Source organism: Juglans regia, chromosome 5 (genome assembly GCF_001411555.2).
Source record: "Juglans regia cultivar Chandler chromosome 5, Walnut 2.0, whole genome shotgun sequence".
NCBI classification, from domain to species: domain Eukaryota; kingdom Viridiplantae; phylum Streptophyta; class Magnoliopsida; order Fagales; family Juglandaceae; genus Juglans; species Juglans regia.
In genome coordinates, this window is record NC_049905.1 from 16,442,280 (window position 1) to 16,466,182 (window position 23,903).

General features: G+C 38.6%; 1 protein-coding gene across 1 annotated transcript; it reads left to right on the top strand.

Moving 5' to 3' along the window:
• The first annotated feature begins 10,370 nt into the window (after positions 1-10,370).
• LOC118348445 lies at positions 10,371-10,775 on the top strand. Its single transcript, XM_035690069.1, has one exon. The coding sequence runs from the start codon at positions 10,371-10,373 to the stop codon at positions 10,773-10,775; it is 405 nt and encodes a 134-aa protein (XP_035545962.1).
• The last annotated feature ends 13,128 nt before the right edge of the window (positions 10,776-23,903 follow it).

The following is a 23,903-nucleotide window of genomic DNA, read 5'->3' on the forward strand; positions in this document are numbered from 1 at the left end:
TGGAATATTGAATGTTCTGTGGATGAAGGTACTGTGGAATGTGTAATTCAAAACATATCACAAACCTTATCCCATTCATTTGGTGGCATTGCTTGGATTGGATTTTTGTGCACCTCTATTGTAGTACTGAACTTCTTGTAGTGTACATGGCATCGGTCTTTGTACCTCTGGAATGCATTCAACATCCATTCCTCAATCGTTAATCGATCATCTCGTCGGCCAAAATTAAGCTCAAACTCATCCTTTTAAAAATTATAAATAATTAGTATAAATATAAAGTAACTTGAAAGTAACATGTTATATACTTAGTTGTTTGAGATGTAGCTTATGACCTAGCAACGAGTTTTGATGTGCTCTTTCACATCTTGGGAAACTTTAGATCAGGAGGATGTAGCAATCGATGCATATGTGTGAGTAAGCGTACCAACATAAGAAGCAAGCCACGCTATCAAATCTCCGGAGCCACCGGTGTGATTATCAGGAATATCAACTTTAATTTTACCCACTTTCCTTACTTTCTCTATGCAGACACCCCTCGTAGTGCCTCGACCTCGGCGCTGGCTTACAACAGTTATATATACAGTAATTAAAGCATGTATTTTAATTAAATTATTTTATTTTGTAGATATATACTTAAGTTGAGCATAAAATGTGGTATTTAATTAGATAAAATACCTTGTTCTGGGTTTGGAGATGCTGACTCACTATTCATGGCAGGTGAACCAAACGGGGAGTCGGTAATGGATGGGGATGGCACACGTGTTGCTTTGCTTTTGGAGGCTTATGTTTGAAATTTTAACAAATTATTATTCAAACAAACGTTATGGATATTTATAAGAATAATACTTACAAAAATTCCTGTTTAAAATTCATTCACTATCCATTTTGATGGACCAGTCGCCCTCATCCTCACTATACACTTCAGTCGATTCATCTTCTTCCGATATTTCAGCCTCAATTACTTCTGGTTGAACATCTTCTCTACACAATGGGACCATGTCATATTAGCTTAGATCAACAAATAAATTGATGTCTGATTCGTTTTCTTGATATGCTTTTTCATTTGTTGGACTTTCAACTTCTTCATGTGATTCGTCTGCCTCTAAAATGTAATCATATATATTTCTTGGTGCAAACTTCCCCCCTCCCCGCCATGGGTTTCGGTACTCCACATCATCTAAATAAAAAGCTTGATTCGCTTGGCAAGCGAGAATGAAGGGATCATCCTCATACCATGGGTGAGATGTATTGACACTCACAAAATAATTATCGTTACGCACTCCCAACCTAGGATTTGAGACATCCCACCAATTACATTTAAATAACCAAACCATATATCCCCCACGTATTTTAACGACATGATATCTTCCACAACTCCGGAGAAGTGAATGTTATCATCCATATGGCTTCCTTCGACTACGACTCCACAATTTTGAGTTTTCCTATATCATTCTCTGTCAATTGTGTGAAATCTATATCTACGCACTAAACATGCTGAGTACTGGATGGCCCGCCTGGACGTATATAATATATATGACTATAGTTATCATAATTTATAATAGCTATTGCTATATAGTAACTTTATATCATACTTACACTATAGTAGCTATATAACTAATAAATACTATATATAGTACTTATTAATATATATTAATCATATTAACATGTATACTACTTATCATAACTTATGATAGTAACGTATATGAATATAGTTATCATAACTTATAATAACAATGGCTATATAGTACTATAGTAGCTATATAACTAATAAGTACCATATATATAACTTATTAATATATATTAACTAAATAAACTTGTACAGTTATCATAACTTATAATAGTAACTAGTAACTATAGGTAGTGTTATAAAATTATATAACGTATATGAGTATAGTTACCATAACTTATATATAGTAGCTATATAATTAAGTGTTTATAATATATACTAGGTACTTAGTATGTTATAGGTAATAGAATAAGTATATTACAATAATATACTAAATATATTAAATAAAAGTATTATAATACTATTATTAGTTTTATTTTTATACTTTTGTACTTTGTAATATTAGTATTATTATATATTACCATTAGTAATATAATTAGAAATATATTAGTACAATAACCGATCGAACTAATTTCATGTCGGTTTGAACAACATTTATTAGTATAACAATCGTTCGAACGGATATTTATCCCGTTCAAACAAGACGTCATGGTCATCATATACCCAGTTCTAATACAATGCCATAAATCACTTCAGTTCGAACCAGCAGCCGTTGAGAGCAATGATTTCGCCCTTTATCTCCACCCCGAAAACAACCATTTAACCACCGTAACAAACCTGCATTTGAACTTCTAAGAGGTATGGGTCAAGTCTCCACATCTATTGTTTGGTTTTATGTTCGAATGAGTTATGTTTTTTTTTTTGGGGTTATAGATTTCAAATCGGAAAACACCAAAATAATCGGAAATCCCCCATTTTGGTGTTTTCCCTAGAAATAACACAAAAATAATCGGTAGAAATAATTGAGCTTCACTCCTTAATCATTTATACAGATTATAACAAAGGATAACATATAGATTGGATTTTTTCGTTCGGGGCTGAGTCGACTCAGCCATGGCTATTTTGCTTGTTCCCATTCGAAGGACTCTAGTTCGTTCGAATGCTCAGTTGCCAAACAGATATATTTTGGTTCTAACAAAATAAATTTGTTCAAATGAACACAAATTGTCAGTTCGAATGAACATAACAATCCTTTCGAATAGATTTTCCTAGTTCAAACATAATATGTTTCGTTCAAACTAATTATTTCAATTCGGTTCAATATAGTATAATTCTTCAATAATATAATTTAAATTTTACCGTTAATTCTATTCTAACTTTCCTTGTGGTTAAACAGTATTCTAAAGGCATCCAACGGAAGAAATCGTGTAGAGATCAGATCGGCCAAAGTAGTGGAGCAGCTTGTGCTCAGGAGACGAGGTGTAACGCCCCAAACCCGGGTGGCTTGGAGAATTACTACTTGTCACTCATAGACATGTCTCCTAACACATCCAAAGAAAAATTCTCGAAAAACTTTATAAATGAAATCAATCTAAAATCTTCTCAATAATCTCATTACAAACTCCACATAAACTTTAATGCAATAATAATAAATCAAAGGGGTCCATAACCTCCCGGTAATAGTAACATACCAAACTGAAAACACCATAGGTCCTACTAAACCCAAACATATAATTAAAACTCAAAGGCATTAAAAACTAAGAACATCAAGAGTCCTCATTCCAACTACATCCCCTCAGCTTAACCATGATCACCAAACTAATCCAGGTCCTCATTTGGACTCTCCACATCATCTGAAAAATATTATCATGATAGGGGGTGAGTTATCACAACTCAGTAAGCAGAAATCATATGCTAGCGTGCAAACATGAGCATTTATAAAGTAGAGTATGCAGAATAAAATATTTTCCAGAGTTATCATGCAGAACAGAACATATTTTCAAAATAACAGAGCGATGGTTTTAAAACAAGTAAAACCCATGGTACTTTGGCATAACATAAACTGAGTATCATCATCAGATCAAAACAGAGCATCAAACAGAGCAGAGACCATGTTTCACCCCCGTGGTAGGGTTGTGCTAACCCCGGTGGCCAAACCAGGCAGAGACAGAGGTGAAATCTTTCCTTTATTCTTCTCGGAGCCCCGAGTGTGCACACAGGAAAGACCACAATAAAACCACTTTGTTTCCAAAGTGGGTGCACTCAGAGACAGAGAAGTTGGTACCAACCCAAACAGAGCAGAGCATAACAGAGCAGAGCAGAGCAAAGCAGAGACAGAGTCAGATACGAAACCAGTACACCATGCCAAAGGTTTTCAGATATTATATCAAAATAATACAGAGTACCAAAACAGAATCAGAACAGTTTACACACGCTGAACACAAAAGCCAGAACAAATAAATGCACAACTTTTCATATTCTCAATATCGCTCTTTTTTCAGATTTCAGAAATCACATGACAGAATTTAGCTCATGTCTACACAATGCATGTCAGAATATATTTTTCCTTTTTCACACAGATTTCATGAATAATGCAGATAGGTGACCGAGGTTGATCTTTGTTTTCACAAGTTCCCAACACAACACAAATTATGCAAGTTTTCATAAAATCAACCTCAGTCTTATTAGCTTGTATAAAACCCAGCATAGGAACCCCGCTTACCTGACTCCTGCAGCGTATTATCTAAGCCTTGAAAATGATCTCTATCAATCTCGTCACCTATTCATAAAAATAATATAGATACGCTGAGTATTAAATGATAATCGATATAACGTCCATCTAATAATTAACACTCATATTCTCAACCCATAGTATAGCAAAAACAACTCACTAATACTACTAATAGTAATTTGGACAGCCCACAATTCAACCCGAAAATACCATATTCTAATTTTTAACAATTACCAAAACACCCACCAAAATCCACGTCAAACACAAATAACCAAAATATCAACCCCACCTCAAAGGCCCCTAACTCCAAGCAATCATCACAACTCAACCACAATGCAGCTCCAACTATTAATCTCCACTCCCAACGGTCAAATAGAAACCCATATAGCACAAAAACAGCCCCCAAACAAACCCAAGCATTACTCGATTTACTGCTCGACCAACCCAAAACAATTCACAATTTCAAGCCAATTCCAACACAAAGTGTTTGTTAATTCACAAAAAGTGTCCGAGAACTCACAATACACCTCCAAATATTTCATTGAAGTGAAATAAATTGACTTGAGGTGAAGTGTGTGTGCGTGCGCGTAAGACCGAGACCGAGCATGGCTTACCAGTGAAAGAAAAGAATAGATTCTCTGGAATTAGCTTCACTGATTACACGAGAAACTGAAAGTCCAATAACTAGGAATCACAAGTCACGGAAACTCAAGAACCGACGAAAATACAACTCAAACTCACGGCAACCAAAAACTGCAGAAATGAGGATAAAATCAAAATAAATTTGAAGAAGAACTGCATGAGTATGATACGGCATTGAGAAAATCCAGCAAAGGTTTCAATGCTTACCCGAAACTCACCAACCCGAAATACTCCCACGCACAGCAACCAGAAAACTCACAAAATGCTACTCAAAACTCACGGCCAAAACAGAAACTGCAGAAACAGAGGATAAAACAAACCAAATACTAAGGATCAGAATCTGCACAATTTCAGTATATGAAACCGAAACCTAAAGGGATGAGAAGGTTTCTATTTGACCGTTGGGAGTGGAGATTAATAGTTGGAGCTGCATTGTGGTTGAGTTGTGATGATTGCTTGGAGTTAGGGGCCTTTGAGGTGGGGTTGATATTTTGGTTATTTGTGTTTGACGTTGATTTTGGTGGGTGTTTTGGTAATTGTTAAAATTAGAATATGGTATTTTCGGGTTGAAATGCGGGCTGTCCAAATTACTATTAGTAGTATTAGTGAGTTGTTTTTGCTATACTATGGGTTGAGAATATGAGTGTTAATTATTAGATGGACGTTATATCAATTATCATTTAATACTCAGCGTATCTATATTATTTTTATGAATAGGTGACGAGATTGATAGAGATCATTTTCAAGGCTTAGATAATACGCTGCAGGAGTCAGGTAAGCGGGGTTCCTATGCTGGGTTTTATACAAGCTAATAAGACTGAGGTTGATTTTATGAAAACTTGCATAATTTGTGTTGTGTTGGGAACTTGTGAAAACAAAGATCAACCTCGGTCACTTATCTGCATTATTCATGAAATCTGTGTGAAAAAGGAAAAATATATTCTGACATGCATTGTGTAGACATGAGCTAAATTCTGTCATGTGGTTTCTGAAATCTGGAAAAAGAGCGATATTGAGAATATGAAAAGTTGTGCATTTATTTTGTTCTGGCTTTTGTGTTCAGCGTGTGTAAACTGTTCTGATTCTGTTTTGGTACTCTGTATTATTTTGATATAACATCTGAAAACCTTTGGCATGGTGTACTGGTTTTCGTATCTGACTCTGTCTCTGCTTTGCTCTGCTCTGCTCTGTTATGCTCTGCTCTATTTGGGTTGGTACCAACTTCTCTGTCTCTGAGTGCACCCACTTTGGAAACAAAGTGGTTTTATTGTGGTCTTTCCTGTGTGCACACTCGGGGCTCCGAGAAGAATAAAGGAAAGATTTCACCTCTGTCTCTGCCTGGTTTGGCCACCGGGGTTAGCACAACCCTACCACGGGGGTGAAACATGGTCTCTGCTCTGTTTGATGCTCTGTTTTGATCTGATGATGATACTCAGTTTATGTTATGCCAAAGTACCATGGGTTTTACTTGTTTTAAAACCATCGCTCTGTTATTTTGAAAATATGTTCTGTTCTGCATGATAACTCTGGAAAATATTTTATTCTGCATACTCTACTTTATAAATGCTCATGTTTGCACGCTAGCATATGATTTCTGCTTACTGAGTTGTGATAACTCACCCCCTATCATGATAATATTTTTCAGATGATGTGGAGAGTCCAAATGAGGACCTGGATTAGATTGGTGAACATGGTTAAGCTGAGGAGATGTAGTTGGAATAAGGACTCTTGATGTTCTTAGTTTTTAATGCCTTTGAGTTTTAATTATAGGTTTGGGTTTAGTAGGACCTATGGTGTTTTCAGTTTGGTATGTTACTATTACCGGGAGGTTATGGACCCCTTTGATTTATTATTATTGCATTAAAGTTTATGTGGAGTTTGTAATGAGATATTTGAGAAGATTTTAGATTGATTTCATTTATAAAGTTTTTGGAGAATTTTTCTTTGGATGTGTTAGGAGACATGTTTAAGAGTGACAAGTAGTAATTCTCCAAGCCACCCGGGTTTGGGGCGTTACATTTGGTATCAGAGCCAGGTTTGAATTCTGCATACTATAAACCTTGGAGGTTTAGATTTCTGTGGGTTCATAGGAGGTAAAGATTTTAGAGTATAGATAGTGATTAAGAAGTCATTTTCAGATTTATTATGATAGTAAAGCGAACTATAGGATTGAATATTGTTGATGTGGAAAGTCTTAGAATTCGCAGGCTTTAGGAATAGCCATGAGGTGTGGTATTTCAGAGGTCTATGAACTAAGTTCATGTTGATTAAGGTTTAGTTTAATAACGGAGCCTTCTGAAGTAGTTAAATGGGTTTAAGTATTAGTTTTTGGAAATTTACTATTACTACGGTTATATGTACTTTTCTATTCTCCATTATGAGTATTCTTATAGTTTTGAGTTATAATATATACGTTTTGTTTTTACAAATACCACTAAATTTTCTATGTTCTTATAAACTCTATTTTGAAGCGTTGATTAAAAATTCAAGTTATTTTTGTCAGGATGCCACCTCGTCGTAGAGAACGAAGCATGTCGGATCTGAATGCGAATGAGAACGAAAGGGAAGCAAACCCGAGTGCTTCCGACGTATTACGAGCAGCTGCACATCAATTAATTGATGACCTTGTGCAGAATCCCGCGGGTCGCCAGCGTAATTTCAATGAAGGGGGTTGTACTGTTGAGCAATTCAATCGAATGCACCCTCATTTATTTGATGGGAGAGGCGATCCAACTTTGGCCGAGGATTGGATTCAGGACATTGAGGAGATTTTGCGAGTCCTAACCTGTACTGAGGAGCAAAAGGTGGCATACGCCACATTCAAGCTTACTGGGGAAGCGAAGAGGTGGTGGATCTCTGAAAGGACCATCAGAGAAGCAGAGGGGACAGAGATAATCAGTTGGCTGCACTTCAAGCAGATCTTTCTGGAGCGCTTCTTCCCTAGCTCTTTCCGTGAGGACAAGGCTATGGAATTTGCCACTTTGGTTCAGGGAACTATGACGGTACATCAGTATGCTGCTAGGTTTACTGAGTTATCCCGTTTTGCTACTTATTTGATTCCCGATGAGGAAAAGAAGGCACGCAAATTTGAGCAAGGACTGAATGAGAAACTGTATGTGCGTGTGGTGGGTTTCTAGATTCGGAACTTCTTAGAGTTGGTGAACAAAGCAACAATTTTTGAAAGAACCCTTCAAAGAAGTGTTGCGTTGCATGAGCAGAGGAAGAGGACTACTCCTACTGGGTACCAGTCTGGCATGGAACAGGGACCATGGAAAAGGAGGAGTGAAGGTAGCAGTTCAGGAAAAAGGCCGGTTCCGAGTAATTAGCAGCCCTACCAGTGTAGGACATGCAACCAAGTGCACTCCGGAGAGTGCAGAAAAGGGGCGGGATCGTGTTTTCGTTGTGGCAAATCAGGACATTACATCAGGGATTGCCCAATGCAAAATAGGAGCAACCAGACGTTCATACCGCCATCTCAGAGGAATGAAGTATCAGCCCGGGGCAACAATCAACGTCCTACTGCGCCTGCTCGAGTCTTTGCACTGACACCTGGAGAGGTTGAGGGTAGGAATGACGTGATCACTGGTACGACTCTTTTGTTTTGCTTTAAGGATTTATAATGTTTATGATTTTCTTTTCTTTGATTGGTTCTGGTTAAGACCTTGAATATTCTTGGTTCATGGATGAGTTTGCATGTGATCACAGGTACTCTTTCTTTGTTTTCTAATAATGCTATTGTGTTATTTGACTCGGGAGCGACACATTCTTTTGTTTCCACGGTGTACTCTAAATTTTGCACTTTAGATGCTGAAAGGTTGAGGAACAAGTTAGTAGTTGCGACCCCAACAGGGAATTCTGTAGTCTGTAGTGAGATGTTACCTGGATGCCCTCTTTCTATAGAGGGAAGACTGATGCCAGCAGATTTAATAGTTTTCCACATGGTTGGGTTTGATGTGATTTTGGGTATGGATTGGCTGGCTTCCTACCACGCCAGTATTGATTGTGCTAAAAAGGAAGTGGTGTTCAGGCCCCCTAATGAAGGTGAATTTCGGTTCACAGGGTCGAAAGTGAGGTTGGCTCCACCCATCATTTCTGCCATTCAGGTAGGAAAACTGTTGCGTGATGGTTGTCAGGGATTCTTAGCCTGTGTGGTTGAAGCACCAACAGAAGAGTTGAAGTTGGAACAGATACCTATTGTGAGAGATTATCCAGAGGTCTTCCCTGAAGACTTATCGGGACTTCCACCCGAGCGGGAGGTAGAGTTTGCTATTGAGTTAATTCCAGGCACGGCACCCCTTTCGAAAGCACCTTATCGCATGGCGCCGTCTGAATTAGCGGAACTCAAAGAGCAGTTGCAAGATTTGTTAGACAAGGGTTTCATCAGGCCCAGTGTTTCACCTTGGGGAGCTCCAGTTCTTTTTGTGAAGAAGAAGGATGGATCGATGAGAATGTGTATCGATTATAGGGAACTTAATCGGGTGACCATAAAGAATAAGTACCCGCTACCCCGTATAGAAGATTTGTTTGATCAGCTTCAGGGTGCTCAAGTATTTTCGAAGATTGATCTTCGATCGGGTTACCACCAGTTGAAGATCAGAGCTGAAGACGTGGCTAAGACGGCATTCAGGACCCGTTATGGCCATTATGAGTTTTTGGTCATGCCTTTTGGCTTGACTAATGCCCCAGCAGTATTTATGGACTTGATGAATAGGGTGTTCCATGAGTTTTTGGATAAGTTTGTGGTTGTCTTTATTGATGATATACTGATTTACTCCAAAAGTGAAACCGAGCATGAAGAACATTTGAAGTTGGTACTTGGGACACTCAGAGACAAGCATGGATTTCGTGACAGGTCTACCAAGGACCGTAAGCGGGCAAGATGCTATATGGGTGATCGTGGATCGCTTAACGAAGACCGCCCATTTTGTGCCCATTAAAGTTTCTTATAAACTAGAGAAGCTAGTTGAACTGTATGTGCGGGAGATAGTGAAGTTACATGGAGTGCCGGTATCCATTGTGTCGGATAGAGATCCTCGTTTTACCTCTAAGTTCTGGCGAAGCTTACAAGAGGCAATGGGTACTCAGTTAAGTTTCAGTACTGCTTTTCACCCTCAGACAGATGGACAATCAGAAAGAACTATTCAGATTTTAGAAGACATGTTGAGGGCATGCTTGATGGACTTCAAGGGATCTTGGATGCAACATTTATCATTGGTTGAGTTTGCATATAACAATAGCTTCCAGGCTAGCATTGGGATGGCACCTTATGAGGTTTTGTATGGCAGGAGATGTAGGTCTCCTTTGTATTGGGATGAAGTAGGCGAAAGAAAACTTCTAGGGCCAGAGATTATTCAGCAGACCACAGAAAAGATAGATATCATTCGGGCTAGAATGAAAGCAGCTCAAAGCCGACAGAAGAGCTATGCAGATAAACGCCGCTGTCAGTTAGAGTTTGCGATGGGAGATAAGGTATTCTTGAGAATTTCACCAATGAAAGGAGTTATGAGATTCGGAAAGAAAGGTAAGTTGAGTCCTAGATACATTGGGCCGTTTGAGATTCTTGATCGGATTGGACCGGTGGCGTACAGGGTGGCTCTACCACCGGCGTTCTCGGGAGTGCATAATGTGTTCCATGTGTCCATGTTGAGGAAGTATATACATGACCCCACTCACATCATAGATCATGAACCCTTGCAGGTTCAAGAGGACCTGACCTACACCGAGGAACCATTGCGGATTCTGGACAGGAAAGAGCAAGTGTTACGGAATCGAACTATTTCTTTGGTTAAAGTATTGTGGAATAATCATGCTATCAATGAAGCATCATGGGAATTCGAGGAAGAGATGCGAGTCAAGTATCCTCACTTGTTCGAAGAGAATTCTTATAGCTTGTAGCGAATTCCGAGGATGGAATTCTTGTAAGGGGAGGAGGATGTAAGGCCCAGTTTCTTCATCAGTGGCCCGGATCAGTGTGTGTAAATGGCCTAGCCATTTTATTGTCTAGTGAGACCACCGAGCGGCGTCGTTTTGGGAGGTATGTTTATCTCCTCTGTTTTCCGTTTCTTTCTCCCTTCTCTTCCGCAGTTTCGGTTTCTTCCGCACGTCTCTCGCGCACGTCTCCTTCTTTTCTTTCGGTTTCTTCTTATTTCTTGTTGCTGCGTTAGTCTGTGGGTTCCGATTATCTGCCCTAGTTTCCTCATTGTTGCGGTTTCTCTCTTGCACTGCTTATTATTCCAGTGAGTTGCCGTCTGCTACACTCTGTTTTCTCTCCATTTTCACGTTTCTGTTTTCCTCTGCAAGTCAGCGAGCAGTACCTCTCTTTCCTCCATTTTTTCGACTGGTAAGTGTTTCCTTCTCATCCCTTTAGGTTTCGGTTTCATATACTGAAATTGTGCAGATTCTGATCCTTAGTATTTGGTTTGTTTTATCCTCTGTTTCTGCAGTTTCTGTTTTGGCCGTGAGTTTTGAGTAGCATTTTGTGAGTTTTCTGGTTGCTGTGCGTGGGAGTATTTCGGGTTGGTGAGTTTCGGGTAAGCATTGAAACCTTTGCTGGATTTTCTCAATGCCGTATCAGCTGAATAATCTCTGGCCCTAGAAGTTTTCTTTCGCCTACTTCATCCCAATACAAAGGAGACCTACATCTCCTGCCATACAAAACCTCATAAGGTGCCATCCCAATGCTAGCCTGGAAGCTATTGTTATATGCAAACTCAACCAATGGTAAATGTTGCATCCAAGATCCCTTGAAGTCCATCAAGCATGCCCTCAACATGTCTTCTAAAATCTGAATAGTTCTTTCTGATTGTCCATCTGTCTGAGGGTGAAAAGCAGTACTGAAACTTAACTGAGTACCCATTGCCTCTTGTAAGCTTCGCCAGAACTTAGAGGTAAAACGAGGATCTCTATCCGACACAATGGATACCGGCACTCCATGTAACTTCACTATCTCCCGCACATACAGTTCAACTAGCTTCTCTAGTTTATAAGAAACTTTAATGGGCACAAAATGGGCGGTCTTCGTTAAGCGATCCACGATCACCCATATAGCATCTTGCCCGCTTACGGTCCTTGGTAGACCTGTCACGAAATCCATGGAGATATGTTCCCATTTCCACTCTGGAATCTGAAGTGGCTGTAATAATCCTGCAGGTCTCTGGTGTTCCGCCTTCACTTGTTGGTAAGTCAGGCATTGTTCTACAAATTTAGCAATTTCTCTTTTCATGCCATTCCACCAAAAGGACTCTCTCAAATCCCGATACATCTTGGTACTCCCTGGGTGAACAGTGTACAAAGAACGGTGTGCCTCTTCAAGAATTAACCTTTTTAGTTCATCATCAGCAGGTACGCATACTCTACCCCTAAACCTCAAAACTCCATCCTTGGAAACACAAAAATCAGGTTTGTCCCCGTTTCCGATCCCTTCCATTAGCTTCACCAACTCTGAGTCCACTTTCTGAGCAGCTTTGATTCTATCTATCAAAGCAGGTTGAACCACTAAACTGGCCATAACAGCATTTGTATCACTAGAAAGGACTTCAATACCGGCTCTTTCTAAATCCATCAACAACCTATGCTGAGTGGTAAAAGCTGCAACTGTCGATCCCACTGACTTCCTACTTAGAGCGTCGGCTACAACATTAGCTTTGCCTGGGTGATAATTAATGGTGCAATCATAATCCTTGATCAACTCAAGCCACCTCCTTTGTCTCATGTTTAATTCTTTTTGGGTAAAGAAATACTTCAAACTCTTGTGATCCGTATAAATTTCGCACTTTTCCCCATACAAGTAATGTCTCCAAAGCTTAAGTGCAAAAATAACTGCCGCGAGTTCTAGATCATGAGTGGGATAATTCTGCTCATACACTTTCAATTGGCGTGAGGCATAAGCTATAACCTTCCCATGTTGCATCAGTACACACCCCAAACCAAGCCTAGAAGCATCGCTATAAACAACAAATCCGCCTCTAGCTGTGGGAACTGTTAACACTGGAGCTGTCACTAATCTCTGTTTCAACTCTTGGAAGCTTTCTTCACACTTTGCTGTCCATTCAAACTTATTATTTTTCCTGGTGAGTGCAGTGAGAGGAACTGCTATCTTGGAAAACCCATCAATGAATCGACGGTAATACCCCGCCAATCCCAAGAAGCTTCTAACCTCATGAACATTCTTCGGTGCCGACCAATTAACCACTGCTTCCACTTTTCCTGGGTCTACTGAAATACCATCCTTCGAAACTACATGTCCCAGAAACGTGATTGAATCAAGCCAAAATTCACACTTCTTCAACTTAGCAAACAGCTGCTTGTCTCTGAGTGTCCCAAGTACCAACTTCAAATGTTCTTCATGCTCGGTCTCACTTTTGGAGTAAATCAGTATATCATCAATAAAGACAACCACAAACTTATCCAAAAACTCATGGAACACCCTATTCATCAAGTCCATAAATACTGCTGGGGCGTTAGTCAAGCCAAAAGGCATGACCAAAAACTCATAATGGCCATAACGGGTCCTGAATGCCGTCTTAGCCACGTCTTCAGCTCTGATCTTCAACTGGTGGTAATGATACGGCATTGAGAAAATCCAGCAAAGGTTTCAATGCTTACCCGAAACTCACCAACCCGAAATACTCCCACGCACAGCAACCAGAAAACTCACAAAATGCTACTCAAAACTCACGGCCAAAACAGAAACTGCAGAAACAGAGGATAAAACAAACCAAATACTAAGGATCAGAATCTGCACAATTTCAGTATATGAAACCGAAACCTAAAGGGATGAGAAGGAAACACTTACCAGTCGAAAAAATGGAGGAAAGAGAGGTACTGCTCGCTGACTTGCAGAGGAAGAACAGAAACGTGAAAATGGAGAGAAAACAGAGTGTAGCAGACGGCAACTCACTGGAATAATAAGCAGTGCAAGAGAGACACCGCAACAATGAGGAAACTAGGGCAGAGAATCGGAACCCACAGACTAACGCAGCAACAAGAAATAAGAGGAAACCGAAAGAAAAGAAGGAGACGTGCGCGAGAGACGTGCGGAAGAAACCGAAACTGAGGAAGAGAAGGGAGAAAGAAACGGAAAACAGAGGAGATAAACATACCTCCCAAAACGACGCCGCTCGGTGGTCTCACTAGACAATAAAATGGCTGGGCCATTTACACGCACTGATCCGGGACACTGATGAAGAAACTGGGCCTTACACGAGGCCTATACTTGTCGTGCGGGAAATCATTTTGGATGACTTCTGTGATCTTTCATGGGAGGGACGGAGCATACAATCTATCATCACCGAGCGAGGATGGACATCGATTTGTCAGCAGCGGGGGGCTGCATATCCAGAAATGGTCGGTGAGTTTTACCGTGCCATGGGAGAGGATGACGTTGATGCTCTTTTCTACACCTTAACGGTTCGGGGAGTGAATATTACTTTCTCTCCCCGCATTATTGCTAAGTTCCTTGATATCCCATGCGTGGGCGGTGCATATCCTGCAATGGCTACACCAGGACCAATGGCTGCACCATTTAATTCCGACACACCGGCTGCATCCTCAACGCTAGTGCCGAATGTAGAGATGGATGCTAGTTCGGATGGTAATGAGAATGAGAATCTACCTGATGATGGTCTCACAGATGATCAAGTACGTCAACTAGTGCGAGACCCTTTGTGGCTCCTCAATAGGATGGGAGCAAGATGATCCGACAGGCCGATTGTATAGTATTTTTCAAAATGCTTAATTTGATTGTTGGCTATAACATCGATCCGAAAAAACACAAGACTAATTTCGGGATCGATCGAGCCAGGTTCTTGTTGTGGATAGAATGGGGGGACCTCATTGATCTAGCATTATATTTCTTCCTCCGCATTCGAATGGAGTCACGCTATTCCAGTGGATGTAGTCTATCATTTACACTGCTAATATCTAACCTCCTACTCTGATCGGGGGTTACAGTGTCTGCCACTAAGAGGAGGTCGCCATAGATGGGGCCCCTTAATAAGATCACATTCAGTAAGAGCAAGGGGCACTTGTGGAAGACTACACAGGAACAGCCTAGTGGCACGCCAACCGATCCATTTTCTAGTAGTACTGCCGTTGTTGAGAGACAGCCTCCTGGGGCTACTTTGGATCAGGTATGAGCTCTATTTGTGGAGTTCGTTGAGCCCATGATGGAGAAGCTTAGGGATCTGGATGGACGTATTATAATGTTGCAAGAGGATGTTGATCTACTTAGCAAATAGATCGTTTTAGTTATTATTTTACTTTTTTTATATTATATTGAACATTATATATTTGAGATGTAATTAATGTATGGTTTTTATTTTTCGTGTTTGCTACCTTGTTTATTTTTTTCATTTTACTTGCTGTTCATGATAATATAAAAAATGATACTATCTTTAAAGTTATATTTATATAAATTTAACATAAAAGAAATCACTATAAAGTTTTGTAATTAATTACATAAAAATAATTTATGAATTTATAAATATTTTAACTCACTGCAAATCATAATATATAATATATACGCATTTTTTATATTTTAAAAATGATAACAAATTAATGGAAAAAATATTTATTACTTTAATGGAAAAAATATATGCACAAATTAATGATGATAAACAATTTTTATATAATTTTCAACTAAATTAATCGTTCGAATGAATAAATATGGTGTCAAACTGGTTTGATATATTGTGTTGTTCGAACGGTAAAACAACCTTGCTACCACATTTTCCCACCAAATCTCGTCCATTCGAACAAATAAATTTAAGTTCGAACGGTTATTAACTTTCCTCGAGAAAAATAAATTAATTTCCTGCCAAGATTATTATTTGAACATATTATATATTCTTTGAACAGATAGAAATTCCCTGTTCGAATCTATTTTGTTTTGTTCAAACGGTTTTTCCTTTTCGAGACAATTTCATTCGTCACAAAATATCTTATTCGAATGGATATTTATGTGTTCGAACGAGTTTAGCAGCTCAAGCATTTTTGGAGATGTCTCAAAAATGACTTTTAGTCCCTAACAAATTTTGTCCCTAAAAGTCAAATCTAGAAAATTACGGAATGAGGACAAGAACGAGTATTTTGACAGACTTTGTGGAATCCCTCAAAGTAGTTGACAAATTAAAAGCGTAGAAAAATTGCACTAATCCTCGGTGAGAGCTTTTATCTCTGGGCCGGTTATAAATGACTAGAATGATAGGGATGAACATTGCCTCCTTCAACACATGAACCCGAATAGTCTTTTTATACAAGTTAAGAGAATAGTTCAATGAAAGTGTGTAAAAGCAATCTTAATCTTCGTAAAAGCGATAGAGAATCTAGTAGACGAGAATTTTCAACAATGAATTGCTGAGAAATTGTTGTGAGAAAGTTGAATGTACTGGGAAGGCTGGGATCAATATCTTAAGCCTTAAATTATTATCTAGACTTGATCGGGACCTAAAATAAGAGAAAGATAAATATATGACATGAGTCTTATCATATTTATTGATTCCAATTTAAATTTTTTGGATAGTATTCAATTCACAATAAAAATTGTATAAAGGGTTGATTTGGAACTTACATGAGATTCTCATCTCATAATAAAATTTCTCAAATATCATTCAAATACAAAACAATTTTAAATTTTCAACGAAAGTTCATAAAAGCAAACCTAATCTTCCCAGTGTAATGAATGGAAATTAATGAAGCGAGAGAGAATCTAGCTAAATAAATTGTTGAGAAAATTGTTGAGAAATTGTTGAGAAATTGTACTGGGAAGGCTGGTATCAATATCGCAACCCTTAAATTATTATCTAAACATGATCGGGACCTAAATAAGTGAAAGATAAATATTTGAAAAGAATCTTATTATATTTATTGATTCTTATTTAAATTTTTTGGATAATATTAAATTCTCAGTAAATATTGTATAAAGGGTTGCTTGGTAACTTAAATGAATATTTCTCATCTCATAATAAAACTTCTCATAGTTTCTCTCCCAAATATCATTAAAGATAAAAACACATTTTAATTTCAAATTTTTAAATTTTTTATTTAATCAGTAGTACCTAGTCATCATAACCTTTCGAAACTTCAAAAAAAAAAAAAATAGCTTTTCAAATCCTAAAACAAAAATTAGATTCAAATAATTTTTAAACTTTATAATATTTTGATTTCACTTTTTATCTCTTTCATTTACCAAATCCAATAAAATATCTTAACTCAACTTAGTTTACTATTATTTATAAACTATTTGTCCATTATTCTTAGAACTCTTTTCTAATTATCTCATTACCCAAACATGTCATATTTCCCTTGATGTGCTAATTATAACTTTTAATTAAAACTCTCAAGTTGGAACAAGGAACTTGTGGGATATTTCTCGATTCATTAATGGTAGGTAGGCACGTACAATTAATGCATCCCATGACGGTCCATGCCACCTTGTCTTGACTTGCAACTTGCAATTAGAGGCGACTTCATTTTGTGGCTTAGAATTGTATGTTCAGTGTGGGCTCTTTTCTATGTTGACTTAGAAGACTTTGGAATTTTCTGCTCTCCTGCTATTTATTTCAATTCGCTGTCATTGACAATTCCCAAAAAAGACTTGAAAATAAGTTCTTAATTAAGTCATTTCCTTTATTTCTTCTCAAAATCATTGATAAGGATTACCTCCAATGAGTATATATATATATATATGCAAACTCAGTTAGAATTGTAAATGAACAAGATTACTCGTCAAGCTGCTCGAGATTGACTCGATCAAAGTACTCAAGTTTCACACAATTCATTTATTAAATAAAAGGTCCTTTAATTGGTTATTAAATAAAGTAACTCGTATTGTAAAATTCTGTAACTTGAAGAATCGAGAACAGAGAACTTGAGAAAGAAGACAGAAGAAAAGTCTGAAAAGAAACTCAATGTGAATTTCTCATTAATTTGAATGAATGAAAACTGAATGAATTTACTTGCTTTACATCACTTTTATTTATACACACGTATGAGGCTAACTAACTTGTAAGTAACTTGACTGTCCAGATGTCAACACTTGGCATTTTAACTAATTTGATCTCATCCTGCATTTCAACTTAATTTAGCTGTCATTTGGAAACTTCATCATCCTTTGATCTTTTCTGTTTAGCTTCCCTTGACTTCAACTCCAAAGCTTCAATTTGAGTTTGTAGATTCCAACACCCCCTGAAGAGGGGAATGCATATTTATCATTACCATCTTGCGGATCAAATGATGGAAATTGAGGGAACCAAGTGGTTTAGTTAGAATGTCTGCCAGCTGATGTTTAGATGGAATGTGACGCCCCCAAATTCCGTTTGGGATCGGATGGACATTTGAAGCGTCGAGACATGCAACACAAGGTTACCTGCCCCCGTTCATGACATATAAGATGCAATATTCCTAACATGCATCTAGCATTATGCAATATTCGCAGTGGATAATTTTTTTCTTTAGCAATACTATGCACCAAACTAAAATATCCCAAATACTTAAAATATACTTCATACTTAACGACATACTAAACAACTAAGATCACAACAATAGTTCATATGGTTGTGATCGAAAGAGTGCTGGAAATTGGACTCCACAAATACCAGTAGTAATCTAAGGCAACTACTATACTACCATCTATGTCGCACCGTCGCTTAGTCGACCGTTTCCAGTTGGTCGATTCCCGGTTCTCCTTCAGATCTTGTAACAAAATCTACCATTCGGGAAGAATGGTAGTTGAGACTACTATAGTGAGATTTGATTACAAATCTCAGCAAGTTAATAGGAAACTTCCACACAGGTTAATGATATATGCATGGCAGTAAAAGCATGAATGCATAATCAAATCATAAGTAATCATAGCATAACTTGACATACAATATAACATAACTGGCATAACTTAAACTGAAACTGAAGCTTAGCATGAACGTGACTTGAAACATAACATGGACTTGATGTGGCGCCCCCGACCCCCATGTAAGGAAACACAGGAATCGAGACGCCAGGATGATGACAACATGGTCATGCATCCCAAGGAAAGTGCCAAGTGTATGTATATGCAACAGTGTACAAAACAACGCAGCGGATTAGTCAACTAAGTACCAGAATTTAAATACAATCTAAACATCAGCAAGGTTTAAAAAGTAGTTATACAGTTATCCAAACTAAAAATACAATACAGTAAAACAAGTATCTAAGCAAGTGATCCCAGATCACTCCTCGGGCGGAGCCGTATCCTCAGGCTCACCCTCCTCTTCATCTGCATCAAAATCTGCGTTACCACAAACGGTACTGCAGGTAAGTATAACCCAAACAACCACGTAATGAAAATGCATTAATGTAACCAACATGCATGCATATGATGAAATATGCATTTTCCTCAAAACATCATTTTTCCCGAAAATGATTATTGTCCAACACACGCCAAAATCCCATTTGGCCCAAAATATCCGTAAAATATTTTTCCAGAAAATGATTTACACAGAAATCCAACACACTATTTTCCCAGAAAATAGTTCATTAATCCATTATTACCATATGCACCATGATCTTCCCTAGGGACCATCCGCACATCTTGACTTCGTAGCAATGCCCAATTCCGCGCCCAGCGTGTTCATGGCGAAGCACCCACTACGCAACAAGCGATGCCCAGTTCCGCGCCCAGCGTGTTCATGGCCAGACATCCTCTAGTTCCCGCCAGCAGAAGGACTACGAAGTCGGCACGAGACCATCTCGTTCGATCCCATTGTCGCCCGACGACAATTCAGGGGACGTCACTCAATATATTCCGCTCCCGAGTGACTAGAGGAGCTCCACCGAGATAATGCCCCATCTCGGCTTGGGGTCGTGATACACACGCACCCAAAAATCCTTCCACATGAAAACCCAGTTTTCAATACACATGAACATGAATGCAGTACACGAAGTTTTCCTTTACAAACATGATCATACGTGCAAAATGCAATGTACATGAACAACACAATATCCAAACCAACAATTACCAATCCAATCAATCACACAAACAACTCCAATCACCAATCCATCCGACCCCCGTACTCCTCGAACTCAGTCCAGCATGTTCAACCAAATACAGTGAAATGAGTTAGTGCAAAAATACATTTAAATCACGAAAGTTCTTTGGAGAAATACTTACAGTGCAATATAGCAATTTCTGAAGGATCACAAAGCTGCAAGAAGTGACGTCTGAGCAACGTAACAGTGCAAAATGCACTGTGGCTGTGGGTCTCAAATACCCACTTTTCAACGGAGACAAACGAAGACCCAAGAATGATAGGGTAGGGTCTAGGGATGTCGATGAAGCTAGTGGTGGTGGTGGTTGGCAGTGGGTGGCGGCGCAATAGGCGGTTGAAGTGCAAAAACACCCAAAACAGAAATAGGGTTAGAAGTGCTTCACCGGTGACGGATTGGAGGTGGGGTTGGGTCCAATGGGTTGCTAGGAGGTGGAGGATGAAGTGGTGAAGAAATGGAGGCCAGCGCGAGCACAAAGAACGCCGCGGCTTCAAGCCGTGCGTGGAGGAGAACGCCGGCGAGTTAGGGGCTGAGATTGATGGGGAATGACGACCGGCGAGAGGGGAAGCTGTGGTGGTGGGCGGTGACGTTCACGGGCGGCTCACGGCGGCGGGCTGGGTGGAGGAGAAAAATGCACGGAGAGAAAGGGATGGGGTTGTCGCGTGGGAAGCAAAGGAAATGAAGGAAAAGAAAGAAAAAAAGAGAAAGAAGAAAGAAAAAGAGAGGAAAGAGAAAATGGAGTGAAATAAGTGAGGTCCAATCCTCACATCTTGGGTCACGAAAATGATCCAACGAAAACGATTTTAAAACAGCAAGTTAATTAAAATAATTTAAACGTAATGATAAACTGAAATTAAAATAATTAAATCCAACAATAAATTAATTAAATATGAAAAGAAATTTAAATGCATAACAATAATTAAATATTAAGAAAGCACATCAAAATAATTTTCACAAAATAAAAATCATAAAAATAAACCCACTAAAAATCCAACCAATTTTAAAACAAGAGAATAGATTTTTGAATCCATAAAAATAATTCCTTTAGTAAAAATACACTAAAATACGGGGTGTTACATCCTCCCCCCCTTAAATAAAATTTCGTCCTTGAAATTGGCAAGGTCAAACATTAAGGTAAGACAGGAATAAGATTCAACTAAGAGCAGACTTAAGAACATATCGCCAAAATCAATCAAACAAATATGGATATTGCTCTATCATGTCAGCTGCTCTCTCCCAAGAGAAATCTTGTGCCAACGGATCGCTCCATGACACTTTCACCAAAGGTATTGTCTTGGACCTTTACTTTTGCTCTTTCCAATCCACGGTCTGCATCGGAGCAACTTCATAAGTAAGGTTAGACTGAAGTTGAATGCGTTCAGGGTCAACAAAACGTGGCTCTTGATGTCCAAAACTCTTCTTCAACAATGACACATGGAACACATCATGAACTTTTCCAAAAATGGGACATGAACCGCGGGTCTCAATCTGACACAATACTCTTGGGTACTCTGGCAAACGCATTGTCTCCAAGACATACAACCAAGTCAACTTACCCAAAGAGTCGGTATTATTAATAGGCAATAAATGGGCACTCTTGGTCAACCGATCAACAATCACCCAAATTGAGTTCTTCCCACTAGGATTCCTCGGCAAACCCACAACAAAATCCATAGAAATATCATCCCACTTCCACTCAGGAATAGGGAGAGGTTGAAGTCTACCAGCATGTCTTTGATGCTCAGCCTTCACTTGATAGCACGTGGCACATTCCTTAATAAACATGGCGATATCCAGCATACTCGTATTAGTTCCCCAATGACACATCACGCCCAGTATTCCTAGGGTGACTATGCTATCTAAAATCTCATTTTCCACAAGAACCTTAATACAACATCCAGAAAATTCCAATGATCAATAGCCCTTACAATACTATGTGCCAACCTCAATCAACTCCTATGCTACAATTTCTAAACCTCTATTGAATTCTACTTTTGGTAACCTAATAGCCACTTCCAAAGTTAACCATCAATAAAAAAATTCGCACAACCAAATGATTAATCTCCAATTAAAAGTATCTTCTCAAAATTCAAGTCACCACTAATTCCTCAAAATCAGCACAATCTGAACTCCTGACTACAACAAAAAATATCACTCTTCTGCTGCGCCCTCTGATATTCGCCACCTGCATAAAATTTATGTCCTCATAAAACTAACACCATCGAGTACAAGGTGGCTCCATTCCTACTAACCAAAACTCTTATCACAGTTTGGTAGAAAAAATACTCTCTTTCCCAAAACCAAGAGTTATAACTCAAATTCCTTAATTAACTCCCGCAACCTTGATCAAAATCAAATTCCATAAAATATATCCATGATCATTGACAGAAAACCAATATCAACCACCTTAGCATCCCAAATTGAAAATAAGCAACCTCAACCCAAAATACATCCATCTCATCTACGATAAGGAACATACCTTAAAAGGCTCGATACCAACCTGGCGAACCAATAAGAGCGCCTATAAACTTCTACCTGACAACCTAAACCCAAAAGCTCATCACCTACATTCTGAACAATATCTAATCTAGCAGTGACTAAACTCACTACAAACCACCATTGACTTCACCAAAACATTATCAAAACCTTCTTGGTAACTCGCCCACCTATTTCTACTTCTATAAGCTACTATTAACATGACTAATTCCTTCAATTGCACATCACTATTAAACCTCAAGGCAAGCCATATTGCTCAAATCTTCAATCCACCAAAAGCCATTGCAAAGCACCCCTGGATCCTAATGTTTTATTAACTCACATACCTGACCATATTATCCACCGATGATGCCTAAGCTTCAACTTCGAAGATCTTATCATACACCATACATGACATCCCATCAATCTTTCTTCAAGTTAAATAACAATGTCCTTAATTCATCCAAATGGATGCTCAATCTCCGAAAGAAAGTATAACCTCAAAATTAAAAAAATTCCTAGGTAACCTCAAGTCACAATTAATTCCTGAAGATAATCACAATAACTATTGCCAATCATGATTTCATCGAGTAACCCACTCGACTACACACTTTGATCAACTCACCAAAAACTCCAAGCCAAGGTCTCTTGAATTACTACTATTGTGTCGACTCCTCTTCAACACCTACCAAAGTCACTTCCTCCGAACCAAAATGAGGCTAGGACCTATACTCTCCGAAAGTTCAACCAAAGTTCGTAAAAGCAATAGGTATACATTTTAAAGGGGAGAATAACGCCCAGTTTTTTTGGAAATTTTCAGCTAAAAAGCATAATATGGTTAAGGAAATGGCATTATCAAATGGAAGAGTGCTGAAGACTCTAGAGGATATTCATGTTGCTACGGTAGATTATTTTTCTGAATTTTTGTAGGCTATACCTAGTGGGCCTCTTCCGGATTTATTTCCATGGGTCGAGAAAATTATATCGGATGAAGAAAACTTCAGCTTATGTTTAATGCCTACTAGCGCGGATGTAAAGGAAGCTTTGTTCTCGATTCCGGAAGGTTGCAGTCTGAGGCCAAATGGATTTGGCTCAGGTTTTTTCAAAGATTGTTGGGATATTGTTGAGGAGGATGTTGTGGAGGCAGTTTGTGAATTTTATTGAGGCTCGAAACTTCCAAGGTATTATTCCTCTTCTTATGTGGTACTTGTTCCCAAAATGAGTAATCCAACAGACTTTGATAAGTTTAGGCCTATCAGCCTTTGCTCAATTTTATACAAGGTGTGTTCCAAATTAATAGTCCAACGTTTAGCCCTGGTGCTTCCTCACATTATTTCCTTGCAACAAGGAGCATTTATATCTAGTAGAAACATATTTGAGAATGTCACCTTAACTCAAGAGTTGGTACACAGCTTAAGAACACAAACAAGAGGTGGTAATGTTATGATCAAGATCGATATTGCAAAAGCTTATGATAGGATCAACTGGGAATTTCTTATGCATGTGTTTGCTTCATTTGGATTTTCT